Source organism: Scyliorhinus canicula, chromosome 5 (genome assembly GCF_902713615.1).
Source record: "Scyliorhinus canicula chromosome 5, sScyCan1.1, whole genome shotgun sequence".
Taxonomy (NCBI): domain Eukaryota; kingdom Metazoa; phylum Chordata; class Chondrichthyes; order Carcharhiniformes; family Scyliorhinidae; genus Scyliorhinus; species Scyliorhinus canicula.
Window position 1 is genome coordinate 168,895,018 of NC_052150.1, and position 19,663 is coordinate 168,914,680.

Sequence of the window (19,663 nt, forward strand, 5' to 3'; positions counted from 1 at the left end):
TTATCTTACTTTTCTTTATGGCTCTTTTCGTGGCTTTCTGCTGACCTTTAAAGTTTTCCCAATCTTCTAGTTTCCTGCTGATCTTGGCCACTTTGTAAGCCTTCTCTTTCAATTTGATAGCCTCATGTATCTCCTTAGACACTCATGGTAGATTACCTCTTTACTTACAATTCTTCCTTCTCACTGGAATATACTTTTGTTGAGCACTACGAAAGATTTATTTGAAAGTACTCTACTGCTCCTCAACTGTCCTACCATAAAATATTTGTTTCCAGTCTACTTTAGCGAGGTCCTTCCTCATTCTATCGTAGTCCCCTTTGTTCAAGCATAGGACCCTGGTATTGGATTCTATCATCACGCTCTCCATCTGTATACTAAAATCAACCATGCTGTGATCACTCCTCCCAAGAGGATCGCTACGATGAGGTCATTAATTATTCCTGCTTCATTACACAGGACCAGATCTAGGATAGCTTGCTCTCTCGTCGGTTCCATTACATATTGTTCCAGAAAACTATCCCGGATACATTCAACGATCTCCTCTTCAAGGCTACCCTGACCGAGCTGATTTGACCAATCTATATGCAGATTAAAATCTCCTATGTTAACTGCTGTACCCGTTTCACAGGCATTAGTTATCTCTTCATTTACTGCCCGTCCCAGTGTGATACTATTATTTGGTGGCCTATAGACTACGCCTATCAGTGTCTTTTTCTTCTTAGAATTTCTAATTTCTACCCAAATGGATTCAACCTCATTCTCCATAGAACCTATATCATCCCTCAATGCCACCCTGATGTTGTCCTTGATTATTAGTGCTACTCCACCTCCCTTACATACCTGTCTATCCCTCCGAAACGTCTGGTACCCCTGATATTTAACTCCCAGTCGTGACCATCCTGCAACCATGTCTCCGTAATGGCTATCAATAGGAGGAGAGGGAATTTGAATCCTGGGGACTAGACATTTCAAAGCATTCTGACAAATGCTGGAGCAATTAAAATTGGGGATATGCAAGAGGCCTGATTTGTAGGAATGCAGAAATCTCGGTGACCGAGAACATAACATCAGAACATAGCATAAGAACTAGGAGCAGCAGTAGACAATTCAGCCCCTCGAGCCAGCTCTGCTATTCAATACAGTAATGGCTGATCTCGGCCCCAACCCTACTTTCTTGCTCATTCTCCATAACCCTTCAACCCATTACGAGTTAAAAATCTGTCTATCTCCTCAAATTTGCTCAAATGTCCTGGCATCGACCGTAATCTGGGGTAGTGAATTCCACAGATACACAACCCTTTGAGAGACGTAATTTCTCCTTATCTCTGTTTTAAATCTGCTACCCCTTAACCTATGATCTCCTATTCTAGATTGCCCTACAAGAGGAACATCTGCTCTGCGTCTACTTCATCAGTACCGTTCAGCATCTTGTATAGCATCTCCAATTAGATCTCATTCTTCTAAACCTGAGAGAGTATGCTCAATCTCTCTTCATAAGACAAACATCCCCCCCCCCTCCCCCCCAATCTCTGAAATCAATCTAGTGAACCTCCTCTGAACTGCCTCCAATACAACTGCATCCCGCCTCAAATAATGGGACCAGAGCTGTACACGGTATTCCTAGTGCGGTCTCACCAATGCTTTGTACTGTTGCAGCAATATTTTCCTCCCTTTATACTCTATTCCTTGAGCTAGAAAAGGCCAAAATTCCATTTGTCTTCCTTAGTACCTGCTGTACCTGCAGGTTATTGGGCTGGAAGAAGCTACAGCAATAGGGAGGGGAGAGGTGACGAAGGAATAAAGAATAAGGATGAGAATTTTAAAATTGAGTTGTTGCCTGTCTGAGAGCCATTGATGGTCACCAAGCACAGGGGCAATGGATGAATGGGATTTTTTGCGATTAGGATGTGGGCCGAAAAATAGGCCAGAAAATGGGAGGTTGGCCAGTAAAGAATTGGAAAAAAGTTTAGAGGTTAAAAAGATATAGATGAGAGTTTGGAAAGCAGCTAAGGCGAGGGAAGGAGATTGGTATTGTTACTGAGGTGGACGCAGGCAGACTTTGTGATGGAGCAGATATCGGTGAGAAGCTTACCTCAGGGTTTAGTTAAGATGATCAAGTTGTGAAATTATCTGTTTCAGCTTTACACAATGTCTGGGGCAAATGATGGTTACGAAGGGGTGGGGGAGCTAGGGAATACAGCTTGTGGAGAGGAACAAAGTCAATGGCTTTGATCTCCCCTGAATGTAATTGGAGTAAAATGTTGCTCATTCAGTACTGGATGCCTGATAAACAGTGTAACAAATCAAAATCAGGCATAATGAGAAATGGAGGCATGGACTATTTTCTAAATGGGAAGATGCGTAGGAAATCAAAAGCACAAAGGGACTTGGGAGTCCTTGTTTGCGATTCTCTAAGGTTAATGTGCAGATTCAGTCGGCAGTTAGGAAGGCTAATGCAATGTTAGCATTCATGTCGAGAGGGCTAGAATACAAGGCCAGGGATGTACATCCAAGGCTATTTAAGGCTCTGGTCAGACCTCATTTGGAGTATTGTGAGCAGTTTTGGGCCCTGTATCTAAGGAAGGATGTGCTGTCCTTGGAAAGGGTCCAGAGGAGGTTCACAAGAATGATCCCTGGAATGAAGAGCTTGTTGTATGAGGAACGGTTGAGGACTCTGGGTCTGCACTCGTTGGGGTTTGGAATGATGGGGGGGATCTTACTGAAACTTACAGGATACTGCAAGGCCTGGATAGAGTGGACGTGGAGAGGATGTTTCTACTTTTCAGAAAAACTAGAAGCAGAGGACACAATCTCAGACTAAAGGGACAATCCTTTAAAACAGAGATGAGGAGGAATTTCTTCAGCCAGAGGGTGGTGATTCTGTGGAGCTCTTTGCTGCAGAAGGTTGTGGAGGCCAAATCACTGAGTATCTTTAAGATAGAGATAGATAGGTTTTTGATCAATAAGGGGATCAGGGTTTATGGGGAGAAGGCAGGAGAATGGGGATGAGAAAAATATCAGCCATGATTGAATGGCGGAGCAGATTCGATGGGCCAAGAGGCCTAATTTTGCTTTTATATCTTATGGTCTTATGGTCTATTAGAGGTGGAAATTGATGTAGAACTGCATGTCATCAGCTTTAACATGGAAGCTGATGATGTCTTTTTGGGTGATTTCACCAGGGGGCAGCAGGTAGATCAGGAATATCTACATGACCACAGAAAACCTTTGACATCCCAGCACAAATGACAGGACTTCAGTGTACCTTGCAACAAGTGTAGTCATATGTTTATATAAGAATGATCGGTTAATCAGTTACTTCTTAACTTTCACTTTTGCCTGTGTAATTCCAGGTTGATCAATATAATGCACTTCGCTGCCCCACTACCTCGCCAAAAACAAACAAGAAAATAATTTAAACTTTTGCTGTCTCTAAAATTTCCTTAGGTACCTGTCACCAAATGGGTCCACTCATAGATCAGAAGTTGGAAGAAATTGACAGGTAAAAATCCTATTTTCTGATTATTTTTCCATTATGCGCCAATTAGCACCTATCTGACATACAGGTCCTGGAATTCTTAGAGCCATGGGATACACCTAAACAAACATGACAGGATGCATGAGCTTGGGTAAAGTAAATTTTTCTGAATTTCAGAGCTTTGTTTTTTATTTAAAACATTTAAATATTTTCACTTGGCTGTGATGGATTTATTGGGTTACGAGGGTAGCCTGGAAGTGAGGGCTTAAGTGTGTCGGTGCAGACTCGATGGGCCGAATGGCCTCCTTCACTGTATGTTCTATGAGTGCCAACAGCTGATGAAGAGGCAAGACTGGCAGGGTGACCTTGGTCTGCCAGAAATCTCAGAAATTCTGCTCCCTGTGTCCCCTCAAATTGGTTGATTATAACCCTGATGGCAGTAGGGCAAGCCTTCCTCGTGACAGTCCATTTGCAAAAGTAGTAATACCTGTACAATCATTATAGGAATGAGATTAGAAGAAATTTGCTCAAAGGATTGTGAATCTTTGGAATTCTCTCATCAAAGTTGCGGATCCTCCACCGTTGAACACATCTAATGCTGAGATGAATAGACTTATGGTGTCTCAGGGAATTGGGGAATATGCGGAGCAGGTGGGAAAATGGAGTTGAAGCTCAAGATTAGCCATTATTGTATTGCATGGTGGAGCAGGCTCGATGGGCCCATATGATTGACTGCACCTATTTCATGTATTTTTGTGTCCGGGCTGGAACAGGTCACTATTTGGGAATCCCAACCCATTGCACTTCTGGCAGTGGAAAGAAACTCAAGGACTTCCAAGCCCACCGAATGTTCATTTGTGTGTTCTGATATACCCAGTATTACCTCTTACACTTGTTTACTTCATTGTTGTTTAGGAAACATTCTGAACTGTCAGATCTAAATGTGAAAATGATGGAGGCTCTAAGCTTGTATGCTAAGTTGATGAATGACGATCCAATGTATTGCATGTACGCTAAACTCCAGAGCCAGCAGTATTACATACAACCATCCTCTGTAGCAGTTTCTCAGGTGTGTCCCGAGTCATTTATTACAATAAAGTAATTATTTATGACAGTGCTTTAGATAATAAGAATTTTAGATAAACTTTTTCAAGATATCTTAAAGTTTTATTTAAATTTAAAAGGAAACTATCATATTTAAATGCCACATTAGATCATTTGACATTATGGTTTTGCAATAGTAACCATCATACGTTGATGCCGAGAGTAGGCGGGTTATTCTTTTGAAAGCCTGTTGATATTATTGAGGATAATAATTAACTTGAACCGTCAACCATAAAACTCTAAATGTTTGGATGTGTTTTTATGTAGTCTGTTGTGTATCTATGGAATAAATGTAATATGGCTGTAAGAGATTGAGAGTGGAAGTTTTGTGGCCCTCTGAGTCAAACTGTGGGTTTGAGTCCCGCCCCCAGGACTCAATGACCAAGTAAGTGTGTTCATAAAACAACCAAACAGACTGGGTATCAATCTTCAAATCCTTCTAACACACCTCAATGGCAGGTGCTAAGAACAGGAGAGATGCCTGGTCAGCCATGTGATGGAAAGAACATTGGAGCCTCTATCACCACTACCTGTGACTCCATATATAAATGTAAAAGTGTGTTGGTATAGCAGCCTCCATTCCTTAAGTGAACTGTAACATACCTCCAAGAAATTGGGAATTAGTGGATCATTCATTCAACATTTTATTCAGCAACTGAAAGGCCTAGTAACCATTAAGTGGCAAAGAAATTATCATGAAACTCTTCAGCAATTGTTCCAGTCTTCTCTGATGTATTCTGTGTACTTGTATTATTAACCAAACTTCTCCTTTTGTGGAACACATTCTTAATATGCTGATAGCAGTTGGGCAGGCTGTTTTTGCTATGTACTTTGTAGTCACATTTGAAATAAGCATTGACTTTCCCCATTCAGCAATAAAGATATCTAATTATTCTGTAAATCAAATAATTTAGAGGAAGTGAAGTGCAAACGTTTAGTGAACATTTGCAAGGGAAAGGAAGAGAATGCACATTCATTTCAAACTATTGCTGTTTTATTTACAATTGTGGACATTGGACTCTATTGATGCAGAGTATAGACTATAATGGGATGTATCTGGGCTTTGCTGACCTGGAAGAGGGGCTGGTTTAGCACAGGACTAAATCGCTGGCTTTTAAAGCAGACCAAACGCAGGTTCAATTCCCGTACCAGCCTCCCCGAACAGGCGCCGGAATGTGGTGACTTTTCACAGTAACTTCATTTGAAGCCTACTTGCGACAATAAACAATTTCATTTCATTTTCAAGAGTTTGATGTTGACACTTGATGCCAAAACAAAGTGATTTCCATTCCTCAAATATCCTTGGTTACAAATGCACAAAAATATGCAAGAGATCTAATTTTTTAATGTGCAACTAGGTCGAATTGAATAGATCACTAAAATATGTATACTAGATTTTTCCACAAGAGGAATTTAGCCACAGAGCGGAGTCATCCAGCACAGAAAAGACCCTTTGGCCCATTGTGTCTGTGCCAGTCAACAACGACCTTACTATGCTAATCCCATTTTCCAGCACTTGGCCTATAGCCTTGTGTGCCTGGGCATCGCAAGTGTAAATACTTCTTAAATATTATGAGGGTCTCTGCCTTCACTGTGCTTTCAGGCAGTGAGTTCCAAACTCCCACCACCCTCTGGGTAAAAAGGTTTCCCCTCCCTTCCCTCTACACCTCCTGCCCCTTACCTAAAATCTATGTTCCCTGGTCATTGATCCCTCCACCAAAGGGAAAGGTTTCTTCCTGTCTACTCTATCTATGCCCTTCATAATTTTATACATCTCAATCATGTCCCCACTCAGTTTCCTCTGCTCCTAGGAAAACAATCCAAGTCGATCCAATCTCTTTTCATAACTAAAACTCTCCAGCCCAGGTAACATCCGAGTAAATCTACTCTGCACCCTTTCTGTGCTTTCACATCTGTCCTGTAACGTGGATTCCAGAACTGCACACAATACCCTACCTGTTGCCTAACCAACGTTTTATACAGTTCCAGCATAACCTGCCCACTCTATGCCTCGGCTAATAAGGGCCTTCTTAACCACAATATCCACCTGCTCTGCTACCTTAAGGGACGGTGAACATGCAAACCAAAGTTCCCCTGATCCTCAGTGCATTAGGGTCTTGCCGTTTATCATGTATTCCCTTGCCATGTTTGTCCTGCCCAAGTACATCACCTGACACTTATCTGGATTGAATTCCATTTGCTACTGATCAGCCCATCTGACCAGCCCGTCTATATCCTCCTGTAGTCGAAGGCTATCCTCACTATTTTCATGTTATCGATCAATGGTACCACTCAATGGTGGCCTGTGAAGTGGCAGACGGCATCTGGTAAATGTAAATGTTTATCCATTTTGAGTGGGCGTCAACGAGTAGTAAAAACATGGGCAGCACAGTAGCACAAGTGGCCAGCACTGTGGCTTCACAGCACCAGAGTCCCAGGTTCGATTCCCCGCTGAGTCACTGGCTGTGCGGAGTCTGCACGTTCTCCCCGTGTCTGCATGAGTTTCCTCCAGGTGCTCTGATTTCCTCCCACAGTCCAAAGACGTTAAGTGAATTGGGCATGCTAAAATGCCCTTAGTGTCAAACAAAGGAGGGGTTATTGGGTTACAGGGTAGGGTGGAGGTGAGGGCTTAAGTGGGTCGGTGCAGACTCGATAGGCCAAATGGCCTCCTTCTTCACTGTGTGTTCTATGACCTTCAGAAAGGCCCGGCAAAGACGGTGTGTAACCGCAACTAGGGCTGGCCTGGCCATTCCCAGTGGTGAAGTGAGGCTGATGGTGGGAACGTTTGATGCTCTACATCATTTATCAACCTCTTAATGTCACCATTGAGCTCCGGCCACCACACGTAACTTCTGGCGAACATCTTAATTTGGACATCTTCATCTCAGCTGTCCACTGTGCAGGTCCTGCAGTATGGCTTTCTTGGCTTGCCTCGGGACCAGTACAAGAGCTCCCCAAAAGAGAATGCTTTCTTCAAAGCTAAGCTCCCATTGCTTAGTTGTTAAAACCCCCAGACCTTCAGGTAGTTTTCCTTGTAGTCCCTCATGTGGGGCGGGATGGCGCAACTTTGCCAGCGTAGTGTCCTTTGGTATGATGTTCGGGTAAACATTCTCCAAGGCGGCTTTTAAGAAACACAACAATGCAGAATCGCCGAGCAGAAACTGGTAGCCAAAATTCGCAAGCGTGAGGCCGGTCTCAACCGGGATCTCGGGTTCATGTCACATTACATGTAACCTCCATCACACTGCCTGGGTTTGCAGAACCCTACTAACTGTCCTGGCTTGAGACAATTCACACCTCGATTACCTGTGATTATCACTCACTCCACTCACTGTTTGTTCCTAAAAGGATTGACATTCCAGTCTTTAATTATCTTACAATTGTATCTCTTCAATATATGCTGTGATTGTGAACCTGCCTCCACCTCATCTGATGAAGGAACAGCGGTCTGAAAGCTTGTAATTTCAAATAAACCATTGGACTTTAAATTGGTCAAAAGCAAATTACTGCGGATGCTGGAATCTGAAACAAAAGAGAAAGTACTGGAAAATCTCAGCAAGTCTGGCAGCATCTGTAGGGAGAGAAAAGAGCTAACGTTTCGAGTCCGATGACTCTTTGTCAAAGCTAACAGACAGAGAAAGTGGGAAATATTTATACTGTGGAGTGAGAATGAAAGATGAGTCATAGCCACAGAAACCCAGGGAAACCGGGTGCTACTGGCCACAGAAACCAAGGGGAAAGAGTGCTAATGGCAGTCCCCAGAGAGGACAAAAGATGCTAATGGCCACAGAAACCAAGCGGAAAAAGTGCTAATGGCAGTCCCCAGCGAGAAAAAAGATGTGAAAGGTCAAACAGCAGGGAAACTAACATCAGAGGATGGACTGTAGATGTGGGGGGAGGGAAAAGGGGAGGCAAAGAGGAGAAAGGTGAAGGAAAGGTGGATACGATTGGGGGTGGGGGGGGGGGGGGAATTAAATATATACTAAGAAAGAAAGAAATGGTAAAAGACAGTTGGATTGGATTTGTTTATTGTCACATATACCGAGGTACAGTGAAAAGTATTTTTCTGCAAGCAGCTCAACAGATCATTCAGTACATGAGAAGAAAAGGGAATTAAACAAAATTCAAGAAAATATATGAGAATACATAATAGGGCAACACAAGATATACAATGTAACTACATAAGCATTGGCATCGGTTGAAGCATACAGGGTGTAGTGTTAATGAGATCAGTCAATAAGAGGGTCATTTAGGAGTCTGGTGACAGTGGGGAAGAAGCTGTTTTTGAGTCTGTTCGTGCGTCTTCTCAGACTTCTGAATCTCCTGCCCGATGGAAGAAGTTGGAAAAGTGAGTAAGCCGGGTGGGAGGGATCCTTGATTATGCTGGCCGCTTTCCCCCGGCAGCGGGAGGTGTAGATGGAATCATGGATGGGAGGCAGGTTCGTGTGATGGACTGTGCGGTATTCACGACTCTCTGAAGTTCCTTGCGGTCCTGGGCTGAGCAGTCGCCATACCAGGCTGTGATGCAGCCCGAGAGGATGTTTTCTCTAGTGCATCTGTAAAAGTTGGTAAGGGTTAATATGACCATGCCGAATTTCCTTAGTTTCCTGACGAAGTATAGGCGCTGTTGTGCTTTCTTGGTGATGGCGTCGACGTGAGTGGACCAGGATAGATTTTTGGTGATGTGCACCCCTAGGAATTTGAAACTGCTAACCATCTCCACCTCGGCTTCGTTGATGCTGACGGGTGTGTACAGTACTTTGCTTCCTGACGTCGATGACCAGCTCTTTAGTTTTGCTGGCATTGAGGGAGAGATTGTTGTCGTTACACCACTCCACTAGGTTCTCTATCTCCCTCCTGTATTCGGACTCGTCGTTATTCGAGATCCGGCCCACTATGGTCATATCGTCAGCAAACTTGTAGATGGAGTTGGAACCAAGTTTTGCCACGCAGTCGTGTGTGTACAGGGAGTAGAGTAGGGGGCTAAGTACGCAGCCTTGCAGGGCACCGGTATTGAGGACTATTGTGGAGGAGGTGTTGGTGTTCATTCTTACTGACTGTGGTCTGTTGGTCAGAAAGTCAAGGATCCAGTTGCAGAGTGGAGAGCCAAGTCCTAGGTTTTGGATCTTTGATATGAGCTTGGCTGGGATTATGGTGTTGAAGGCGGAGCTGTAGTCAATAAATAGGAGTCTGATGCAGGAGTCCTTGTTTTCGAGATGCTCTAGGGATGAGTGTAGGGCCAGGGAAATGGCGTCTGATGTGGACCGGTTGCGACGGTATGCGAATTGAAGTGGGTCAAGGCGTTCCGGGAGTATGGAGGTGATGCGCTTCATGATCAGCCTCTCGAAGCACTTCATTATAACTGACGTCAGGGCCACCGGGCGGTAGTCATTGAGGCATGTTTCCTGGTTCTTCTTTGGTACCGGTATGATGGTGGTCTTCTTGAAGCAGGTGGGGACTTCGGAGTGGAGTAGGGATAGGTTAAAGATGTCTGAATACCTCTGCCAGCTGGTATGCGCAGGCTCTGAGTGCACGACCAGGGATCCCGTCCGGGCCCATCGCCTTCCGTGGGTTCACTTTCGGGAATTAAAATGAAATGGAAACAAATGGGTCGAGGTGGGGTAGAGCTGATCATCTGAAGTTGTTGAATTCGATGTTCAGGCCGGAAGGTTGTAGCGTGCCTAACCGGAAGATGAGATGTTGTTCCTCCAGTTTGCGTTGCGCTTCACTGGAACATTGCAGCAGGCCAAGAACAGACATGTGGGCATGGGAGCAGGGTCTTTTGTTAAAATGGCAAGCAACAGGAAGGACAGGGTCCTGGATGCGCACAGACTGAAGATGCTCAGCAAAGTGATCACCCAGTCTGCGTTTGGTCTCTCTGATATAGTGTAGACCACATTGGGAGCAGTGAATTCAGTAGACCAAATTGGAAGAGATGCAAGTGAAACGCTGCTAAACCTGGAATGAGTGTTTTGGGCCTGAGATGTTAAGCATGGAAGAGGTAAAGGGACAGGTGTTACACCTTTGCAATTGCGTGGGAAGGTGCCATGGGTGATGTGAGAGGTACTGGGTATGGTGGAGGAGTGGACTAGATTGTCTCGGAGGGAATGGTCTCTGCGGAATGCTGACCAGAGGGAGTGAAGGGAAGATGTGTTCAGTGGTGGCATCACGCTGGAGTTGGTGAAAATGGCGGAGGTTTATGCTTTGCATACGGAGGCTGATGGGATGAAATGTGAGAACGAGGGGGACTCTATCCTTGTTCTGTGAGGGAGTGGAGGGGGCGAGGGTAGTGGCGCGAGAGATGGACCGCACACTGTTGAGGGCCCTGTCCACAACTGTAGGTGGGAAATCACGGTTGTGGAAGAAGGAACAGATTTTCGAAGCACCATTTTGGAAAGTGGCATCATCGGAACAAATGCGACAAAGGCGAAGGAGTTGAGAGAAAGCGATGGAGTCCATACAGGGTGTAGGGTGCAAAGAGCTGTAGTCCAGATAGCTGTGGGAGTCAGTGGGATTGTAGTGGATATTAGTGGATAGTCTATTGCCGGAAATGGAGACAGAAAGATCAAGGAAGGGAAGGGAAGTCTCAGATGGACCAGGCGAAAGTGATGGAGGGGTTGAAACTGGAAGCGAAGTTGATGAATTTTTCCAGGTCCGGGCGAGAGCATGACGCGGCACCAAAATAGTCATCAATGTATCGGTAAAGGAGCTGTGGGAGGGGGCCCGGATAGGTCTGGAACAAGGAATATTCCACATACCCCATAAAAAGGCAAGCGTAGCTAGGATCCATGCGAGTACCTATTGCTGCACCTTTGATTTGGAGAAAGTGAGATGAGTTAAAGGAGAAGTTGTTGAGAGATAGAACAAGTTTAGCCAGGTGGAGGAGAGGTGGTGGACAGGAATTGTCCGGGTCTCTTTCCGAGAAAGAAGCGAAGAGCTCTCAGGCCATCCTGGTATGGGATGGAGGTGTGGAGGGATTGCACATCCATGGTGAATAGAATGCGGTTAGGGCCCGCGAACTGGAAGCTGTCAATATGACGTACTGCATCAGAGGAATCCCGGATGTAGGTGGGCAGGGAATGGACCAGAGGAGTGAGGATGGAGTCAAGACAAGATGAAAAAAGTTCGGTGGGGCAAGAGCATGCTGACACAATGGGTCTGCTGGGACAGTCCTTTTTGTGGATTTTGGGAAGTAGGTAAAAGCAGCTGTCCGGGGTTGGGAGACTGAGGTTGGAAGCCGCAGGGGGAAGGCATTCGGAGGAAATGAGGTTGCTAACGGTGTTGGAGATAATGGCTTGATGTTCAGTGGTCTGGTCATGGTCCAGGGGGAGGTAAGAGGAAGTATCTGAGAGTTGGCGCTCAGTCTCTGCGAGATAGAGGTCAGTGCGCCAGATGACCACAGCAGCCCCTTTGTCGGCAGGTTTGATGACAAAGTCGGGGTTAGAGCTGACAAGAGTGAAGAGCAGAAAGTTCGGAAGGAGAGAGGTTGAAATGGGTGAGGGGGGGCAGAAAAATTAAGACGCCCAATGTCCCGTCGACAGTTCTCAATGAAAAGATCAAGGGCAGGTAATTGTCCCGGCGGGGGTTCCGCTTGGAGGCAGAATGTTGGAGGCACATGAAAGGATCAGTGGAACAGGGTGAGGATTCTTGCCCAAAGAAGTGGGCACGGAGACGAAGGTGGCGAAAGAAGAGTTCAACATCATGTCGAGCCTGGAATTCATTGAGGTGGGGACGCAAGGGTACAAAGCTGAGTCCTTTGCTGAGAACAGCACGTTTAGCCTCAGAGAGGGGAAGGTCGGAGGGTATGGTGAACACGCGGCAAGGGCTGGAGTTGGGAGAAATGGGGTACAAGGGATTGGAACTGGTGGAGGGCCTGGGATGGGCAGTGGTGTAGATCTTGGGAGAAATGGGGTACAAGGGATTGGGACTGGTGGAGGGCCTGGGATGGGCAGTGGTGTAGATCTTGGGAGAAATGGGGTACAAGGGATTGGGACTGGTGGAAGGCCTGGGATGGGCAGTGGTGTTTCTGGTGTTGTGAGACTTCTTACTGTGCCAGAGCACAAGGAGAGCTCACTACTCTTAGTACCATGACAACCATCTGAATGGCAGATATAACATTGGTTTAATATCTTATTTGAAAGACTGTACCTCAACCAATGCAATACTCCTTGGGGCTGGTTTAGCTCAGTTGGCTGGACAGCTGGTTCGTGATGCAGAGAGGCCAACAGCGCAAGTTCAATTCCCATACCGGCTGAGGTTATTCATGAAGACCCCCACAGGGCTAAATCGTTGGCTTTTAAAGCAGACCAAGCAGGCCAGCAGCACGGTTCGATTCCCGTAAAAGCCTTCCCGGACAGGCGCCAGAATGTGGCGACTAGGGGCTTTTCACAGTAACTTCATTTGAAGCCAACTTGTGACAATAAGTGATTTTCATTTCATTTCATTTCTCAACTTTGCCCTTTGCCTGAGGTGTGGTAATCCTCAGATTAAATTACCACCAGTCAGCTTTTCCCCTTAAAGGCGAAACCAGCCTATGGTCATCTGGGACTAGGGTGACTTTACTCCTTAATTATAACCCTGAAGTATGAGCCTAGATTAAATTTTGGTGTGGGACATGAATCCCATGTCCTCTGAATTAGTTGAAAGTGTTGCCAACTTTGTTAAACTGACCACTAATTTTAATTTCCCTTATTCGCACAGTAATTAGCTGTGTTCAGCTGTTTGAATTTATAATAATATTTTAATCAACAAATCTTGTAAACTAATTTTATTTGGTGACTTGTGTCCTTTCTGCCATAGACATTCTCCGAACAGACTAGAAATGGTTACTGTTGAGAGATGGAGAAACTGTAACTTCTCTGAGAGCATGGCATTCTTGCAAAATGAGAGAACTTACAGCTACATCTCCTGGTAAACCTGAATGCATTTTAAATTATAATACAGTTTAATGATAGTTAAGCTCTCTGTTACAGGTATATTCAGGACAGCCTCCCAGTGGAGCATATGTAATATCTGGTACACCTCAGATGGCTTCAGTCCAGGGGTACAGTATTCCATCAGATCAGATTCCATCTCTCAGCCAAGCTGGTTTACCACCAACAGTAAGCTCAGCACTGCCCAACCAGCAAGCTCCAACATCTTATACTAAGTAAGTTGATTATTATACACCCACTTGTACTGACCCATTTTCATTGGTGAAATTCTTGATGTTTTTTACATAATGCCATGATCTAGACCACTTTCAACAGTTGCATATGTTAACTTCTAATTTGAAACCACAGTGCAGTAATAGGGTGATATTATTTGCCCTTTGTAAACTCACTTTTGTTTTAGATTTGAAAGGAAAGTCTAAATGTACACTGTCTCAAATTTGGGTGATCTTGTAAATACTTTCAACTAGGAATAATAGGACCCCAGAACTATTTGCTCAGAATAATTGTTCTGATTATGAAAGATATACCTGTAAATTTCAGGCACTATGCATTTAAGTTAGAGTCCGTGGATTAATTCTAAAAGGAAAATGGGTTTGATAAACAAAACTGGTATGAGAGTTAAATGTATCATTGACTTGAAATAGCAGCTTAAGGGTATCGGTAAAGGAATTACAAATGCAAACAAAATACAATGAAAATTTAATGAATTATAATTGTTGTGAAACTCTTTTGGGACAGAAAATGTGTAACTTTAAATTCAGTTCATAGCACAATATCTTTTTGGGCTTAGCTTTCTTATCAAACATCAGAACCACATCAGAGCTCTGGTAATCTAGTGACCAGAATTTCAAACAATTATACAGCCTCACAAAATGAACAAAACCCTTGTTGTTCCTATTGAATTTTCCTCAACTGCATTGCTTCTATGTATGTATCTGTATAACCTGCATATACACAGTGCTTTTTCTCATGAACTTCTGTAATGTTTTGGGCTCTGTCATAATTCTTGCACTAAAATGGTGAGAGTTCCTGAATAATAGATGGCATCTGATAGAAATTGACTTTTCTGATCAGCTATAACCATGAAAATAAGGGGAGGTAATAAGGTTTAAATGAGAACTCATTAAGAATAATTAACTATAATCATATTAGGCATTATTTCAGTGCAACAAATAGTTGGGAACCCACTGAGGGTTAATCCAGATAACACTCTAATTTCTTTCTCAGGTTTTACATTTTGCAAGCAGCTTGAAACTGCAAAGTCACTGACGTCAACTAGCTAAAAGGCCCCATTGTGTGTTTAAAAACTGGGCGGCAGTCCAGTTCGAGTAGTTCTGATTCTATGGAAACAGCCAGTCTAGAGATATGATTTCTCAGCAAAATCTGTGTTTTTCTAATTAATGATAGATGCGGGTGTATGGGGAAAGACGCACCAAGACATTTAAATACATATATCTCTTAAATTGATAGACAGACAGTTTGGCCGAATTGAGTGAATTATAAATTAGTTAAAGCCAATAAGGGGTGAAAAGAAGGCCAGACCTTACGATAATAAGCTCCTTAAGAATAACTTACCGGGATGGAAAAACTTATTCCGGAATCATATTCTCTCTCTCTCTCTCTTTTTCTGAAACCTATGTCTTTGCTGCTTGCTTTTGCTAATCACCATCTTTCTTTTGTTTAAATCACTTAGTTATTTTATACTGTGTATTATGATTTGAAGAATTACCACGATCTGCAATCGAATGAAAACTCAACCACTGTATTCGCTAAAGACAATTCATCTGACTAGCTTGTTGAGGGGCTAGTCGGAACTCTCTAAATGTTGTATTGAAATAAGCTTACCAGTGGCATAGCTGACAAATAAAGTACAAGTGGACTTGCTAAAAAGCACAGACTTGATGTCTGTTATTTGGGAACTGCGAAGGGATAACGGATATCCAGCGTTCCGAATAGAGACAGAGATCCATCAGCATCCAAGAAAATAATAATTTTATTAAATTCTACATGCCTTTTATGACATTGCTTCAGGTCGTAAACATTTCTGATAGAAAATTAACAATTTATTTAGCCAAGAGGAATACTGGGAACTCCTATGTCCGTCTCCCCCCCCCCCCCCCCCCCCCCCCCTCCTTTAAACTAGCTTTTAAGATTGGGAAAATTAGGGGTGATACGGTGGAACAGTGGTTCGTATTGCTGTCTCACAGCTCCAGGGACCCAAGTTCAATTCCGGCCTCAGGTGACTGTGTGGAGTTTGCACTTTCTCCCCGTGTCTGCATGGGTTTCCTCCAAGTGCTCCAATTTCCACCCACAGCCCAAAGATGTGCAGAATAGGTGGATTGGCCATGCTAAATTGCCCTTAGTGTGCAAAAGGTTAGATCAGGTTCTGGGTTTATGGAGATAGGGTGGAGTTGTATGCTTAAGTAGGGTGCTCTTTCCAAGGGCTGGTGCAGACTTGATGGGCCGAGTTGCCTCCTTCACTGTAAATTCTATGAATATGCTAAGTAATAAATGCAATGTTGGCACAGAGCCACATCCTATCCTTAAGGCCACGTTGGAACTTCAGTTGCTGAGTCATGTCTCCTCGAGAATAAACTGTTTTATCCGTTTAATTTGTATGTTAAATAGAACCCAAATATTTTAATGTGACAGATTAATTGTTTTTTCTTCCCTTTCAGTGCTGTGGACAATTCTGTGCCTGCAAGTACATACCTAAATCAGGCACCTGTCTGTAATCAACCTGCCCCTTCAAATGTTGAAATCCCTAGTTATCAGAGTACTGGCCTAAATGGACAGCAGATGCCAAACTACAGTGTTGCCTCTACAACCCATGGCCAACAGTCCAGCAGTCAACAACAATCCCCTTACTCACAGAAAGCACTTCTATAGGAAATGTGATCTCTCTCACCCGTCTTGTCCTCGACATCGGCCAGGAACAAATGGGCGGTAGTGCAGTTTACAGGAATTAAAATTTTAATTAATTTGCACAGACTGCACTGAACTTCTTTTTAAACAGAATCACCTTATGCGAAAGGAGTACAAATGGTTGCCGAACCCTGAATAAGCGTTATGTTCTCACAGTGACTACAGCTTTTTATGCGAACATAATCTCCTATTTTGTGGGGAAAAAGTGGGACTGATCACTCGTTCTGTGTACATACATTGATTTGCTGCATTAGTGCTAAATTTGATAGCTATAAGTTGAGATGTGAAAATAATTTGTTGCAGGTGGTATATAAATTAATTCATGGTGGTTTTAAAACTAGATTATCAAAGTTTTAAAGTAGTAATTTTAAGTTATATATATATATATATTATATGTAAAATAGATGAAGTTACATTATCCCTATGATGTGAAGAATGAAATCTATATAGCCTCATTTTGCACTCTGTCAAGGATAACCTCCCAGATGCCTGCAGTGATCTTTCTCCTTTGGAGCAGATAACTACTCAAGTTAATAAGCTGTTATGCATTTAATTTGCTGCCTTTTCACCTCCAGTGAGTCTGCTTTAGTGCTCAAAATCAGAACTAACAGCAGTATTAGAAAATAACTTTATATGCAGTGTACATTTTTTAAGAAGTAAAAGTTGAGGTTTAATTTTCAGATGAAGAACCAGATGACTTATTTATGAACCACTTTGCAACTATGTGCATTTAAAGTTCAGCAATACTATTCTGATATCCTCATTCCGTTGTTTCCTCAGGGTTCAGGCAGATAATTACTGTTGCGATTAGAAAGTGTTTTTTTTTCTACAAGGAAGAAACAGTTCTACTCCAAGGTAAAATATATGTGACAAAGTTCAAAATGAAAACTGGAATCCAACCTTTGAGTTGTGAAACTCCTGTCATACTTTTTCCTAATGTGTACATTTTTGGCATTACTGTGGTGGTGCATGGAGTTTTTACATATTGCTCAGAGTACGACTGCCCAGCCACCAAAGCCACAGCTTTGAAACAAAAACTGCTGTTGATCCCTGGTGATAATTGGTGTAAACTATGTGAAATCAATTGTTTTCATTGGGTGGCTTCTGAAATGATGGTTGAAAATGTTGAGAGTCCAAGTTTCGAATATAGGTGGCAACATTTGGGTCCTTTTTTTTTTCTTGACTAAACTGATGAAAATTGTTAAAGGAGCGGGAGTACTTTAGCTGTGAAGAGTAAAAAGATCCTTGCAGCCGGCCACCGTTGTGTGGGAGCGACCCTTCCACAGGGCGGCATATGGTTGCTGCTGAACCCAGGCAAGCAAGAAGGGTCTCGAAGCTTGCCTGAAACCCTTTCTCCTCCATCCCAACGACCAACTATGCGACCAAGAGGTTGCCTCCAGGCAACAGAACAGTCATCCGCTGTCTGTTGGGACGTGGAAACCGACTAGAAAATCACTGTCGGCACCCCAGTAGGCATCTTGACAGCAGGCCTAAATAGGCCCTTAACCCAGTCAGTTGGCTGCATGCTTTTGTGGGCAGATAGCCTCGCAGCCTTCTATTCCACCACTGGGAAAATAGCACAGCGTGGGGGACAGAGATAGGGAACAGCATGCCAACCAGCGATGCAAAATTCCATACCTGCCCACCTCTGCTCCCATCCCCTTTTGTGAGGGCTCAAAGGTGAGTATAATTCTCATTTTCAGGCCTTCACTGGGGATATTGTATCTATTTTCAGTGTATTAGTGGAATTACTGGGTAATGTGGAGCAGGACTTGTATGTTAGTTCAGTCAGATCAATATGTTTGAAGATGTTTTTTAAAAGGGTAGTTCATAATCCTTGATGAATAGAGTTTCTCTCCTTAAAAGACACTACCTTCATGAAAAAGCACTTGCTTAGTCCTTTGTTTCGTAAAGGACAAAAGCAATGCAAACAACAAAAATATTGCAGTCAAGTGTCACAGTAATTTCATTTCCAGCATCAATTGTAATTTTTTGCAAGTAAATTCTGAAAGGTGTGCAAGTTTTCATGAAGATGGTGCTCCTTTAATTTAGCATCTAGAACTGGAAGTGTGAAATTTTCAAATGTTTATTGTATTTAAGCTTTTTAAATGTCTTGAAGTAAATATTTTGTTTGTTTTGAACATTACAAGATCAGTCACATTGCTCAATGCAATGCCATACAATGTCAAATGTAATTTAGTTGGAAATGTGTGTTGGTTAATGTGCAGGTTAACAGATTTCAACATCCAAGTTTTATTTTGTTAAATTAAATTCATGAAAAAACTATACACTAATGGTCCATAATTTGACGATTTGAGCTGAATGTTTACGAAATACTAATTGTAGAACACTATAATGCTAATTAAATTGTGCTCGGTTTCCCATTTACACAAATCATTTTGGAGGGGCCTTGTAAGATCTGTGTATAAAACGTTAAAACTATTGTGCTGACGAATGATGAAGTATATTTCAACAACATTTTAAACCAAGAAAAAGCTGTAAAATGACTTGCGTCCATTGTATTAACTTTGACTTGTTAGCTTTGGCTGAATTCAGTGCAAAAATTCTAAGACCACGTCATTAGATTTGTTATTCTGCTGCATGTCACGGGTTTAAAAAAGACAAAGAAAATACCGGTAATCTTCCTTGGGAGATAATTTCACAGTCGACCTGTGATCAACTAAGAATGGTTTAAATAAACAGTGCATCGCAAACAGTACTGCTGTCAATGAATTCAAATTGCTTTATAGGTCAAGCTTTCTGATACAGGGTGAAACTTTCCCATTTTGAGACTTAAATGCAGCGGCGGGCAGCTACGGCAAAGCTGGCCTGAATGGCAAGATCCCATGCCAGATTCGGCACTTGGAATCTCATTAACAATGGATAGGTGAGTTCCCCTCCAACTCTCTTGGTGGATTGGCAGCTGATTCATCCTGTGTCTTCAGCTGGCGGATCCGAAGGTCCTAGTGCCATATTGAAGTATCAGTCCAGCACACTTGTATCGCTCTCTCCATTCCACCTGTCTTCACCAGACCGTCCAATATGTCCGGAACGCTGAGGTAAAAGGCTAGCTGCCTCAAGAAGAAGGCAGTGCCAGGGCCCTTGATGCCCATACTTGTGAAGTGCGGGTCCACCCGCATGTCCTTTATCCCAGGAATGGCTCAAAGAAGCACACTAATCTTGCTGCTTTAATGAGCATATTCATGATATGCAAATGGCATTT

At 43.2% G+C, this 19,663-nt stretch overlaps 1 protein-coding gene across 8 annotated transcripts in view; it reads left to right on the forward strand.

Annotated features, from left to right (window-relative positions):
- Positions 1-19,159, forward strand: part of stam (signal transducing adaptor molecule (SH3 domain and ITAM motif) 1) — a 133,672-nt gene extending 114,513 nt beyond the window's left edge. For 7 of the 8 annotated variants that reach the window (XM_038798036.1, XM_038798038.1, XM_038798037.1 and 4 more), the window contains 4 exons: positions 3,448-3,502; positions 4,394-4,547; positions 13,555-13,730; positions 16,194-19,159. In XM_038798036.1, coding sequence (XP_038653964.1) covers positions 3,448-3,502; positions 4,394-4,547; positions 13,555-13,730; positions 16,194-16,404 — 596 coding nt within the window. In that variant the 3' untranslated portion in view covers positions 16,405-19,159. The remainder of the gene's footprint in view (positions 1-3,447; positions 3,503-4,393; positions 4,548-13,554; positions 13,731-16,193) is intronic. The other variant, XM_038798041.1, reaches the window with a different exon arrangement.
- The last annotated feature ends 504 nt before the right edge of the window (positions 19,160-19,663 follow it).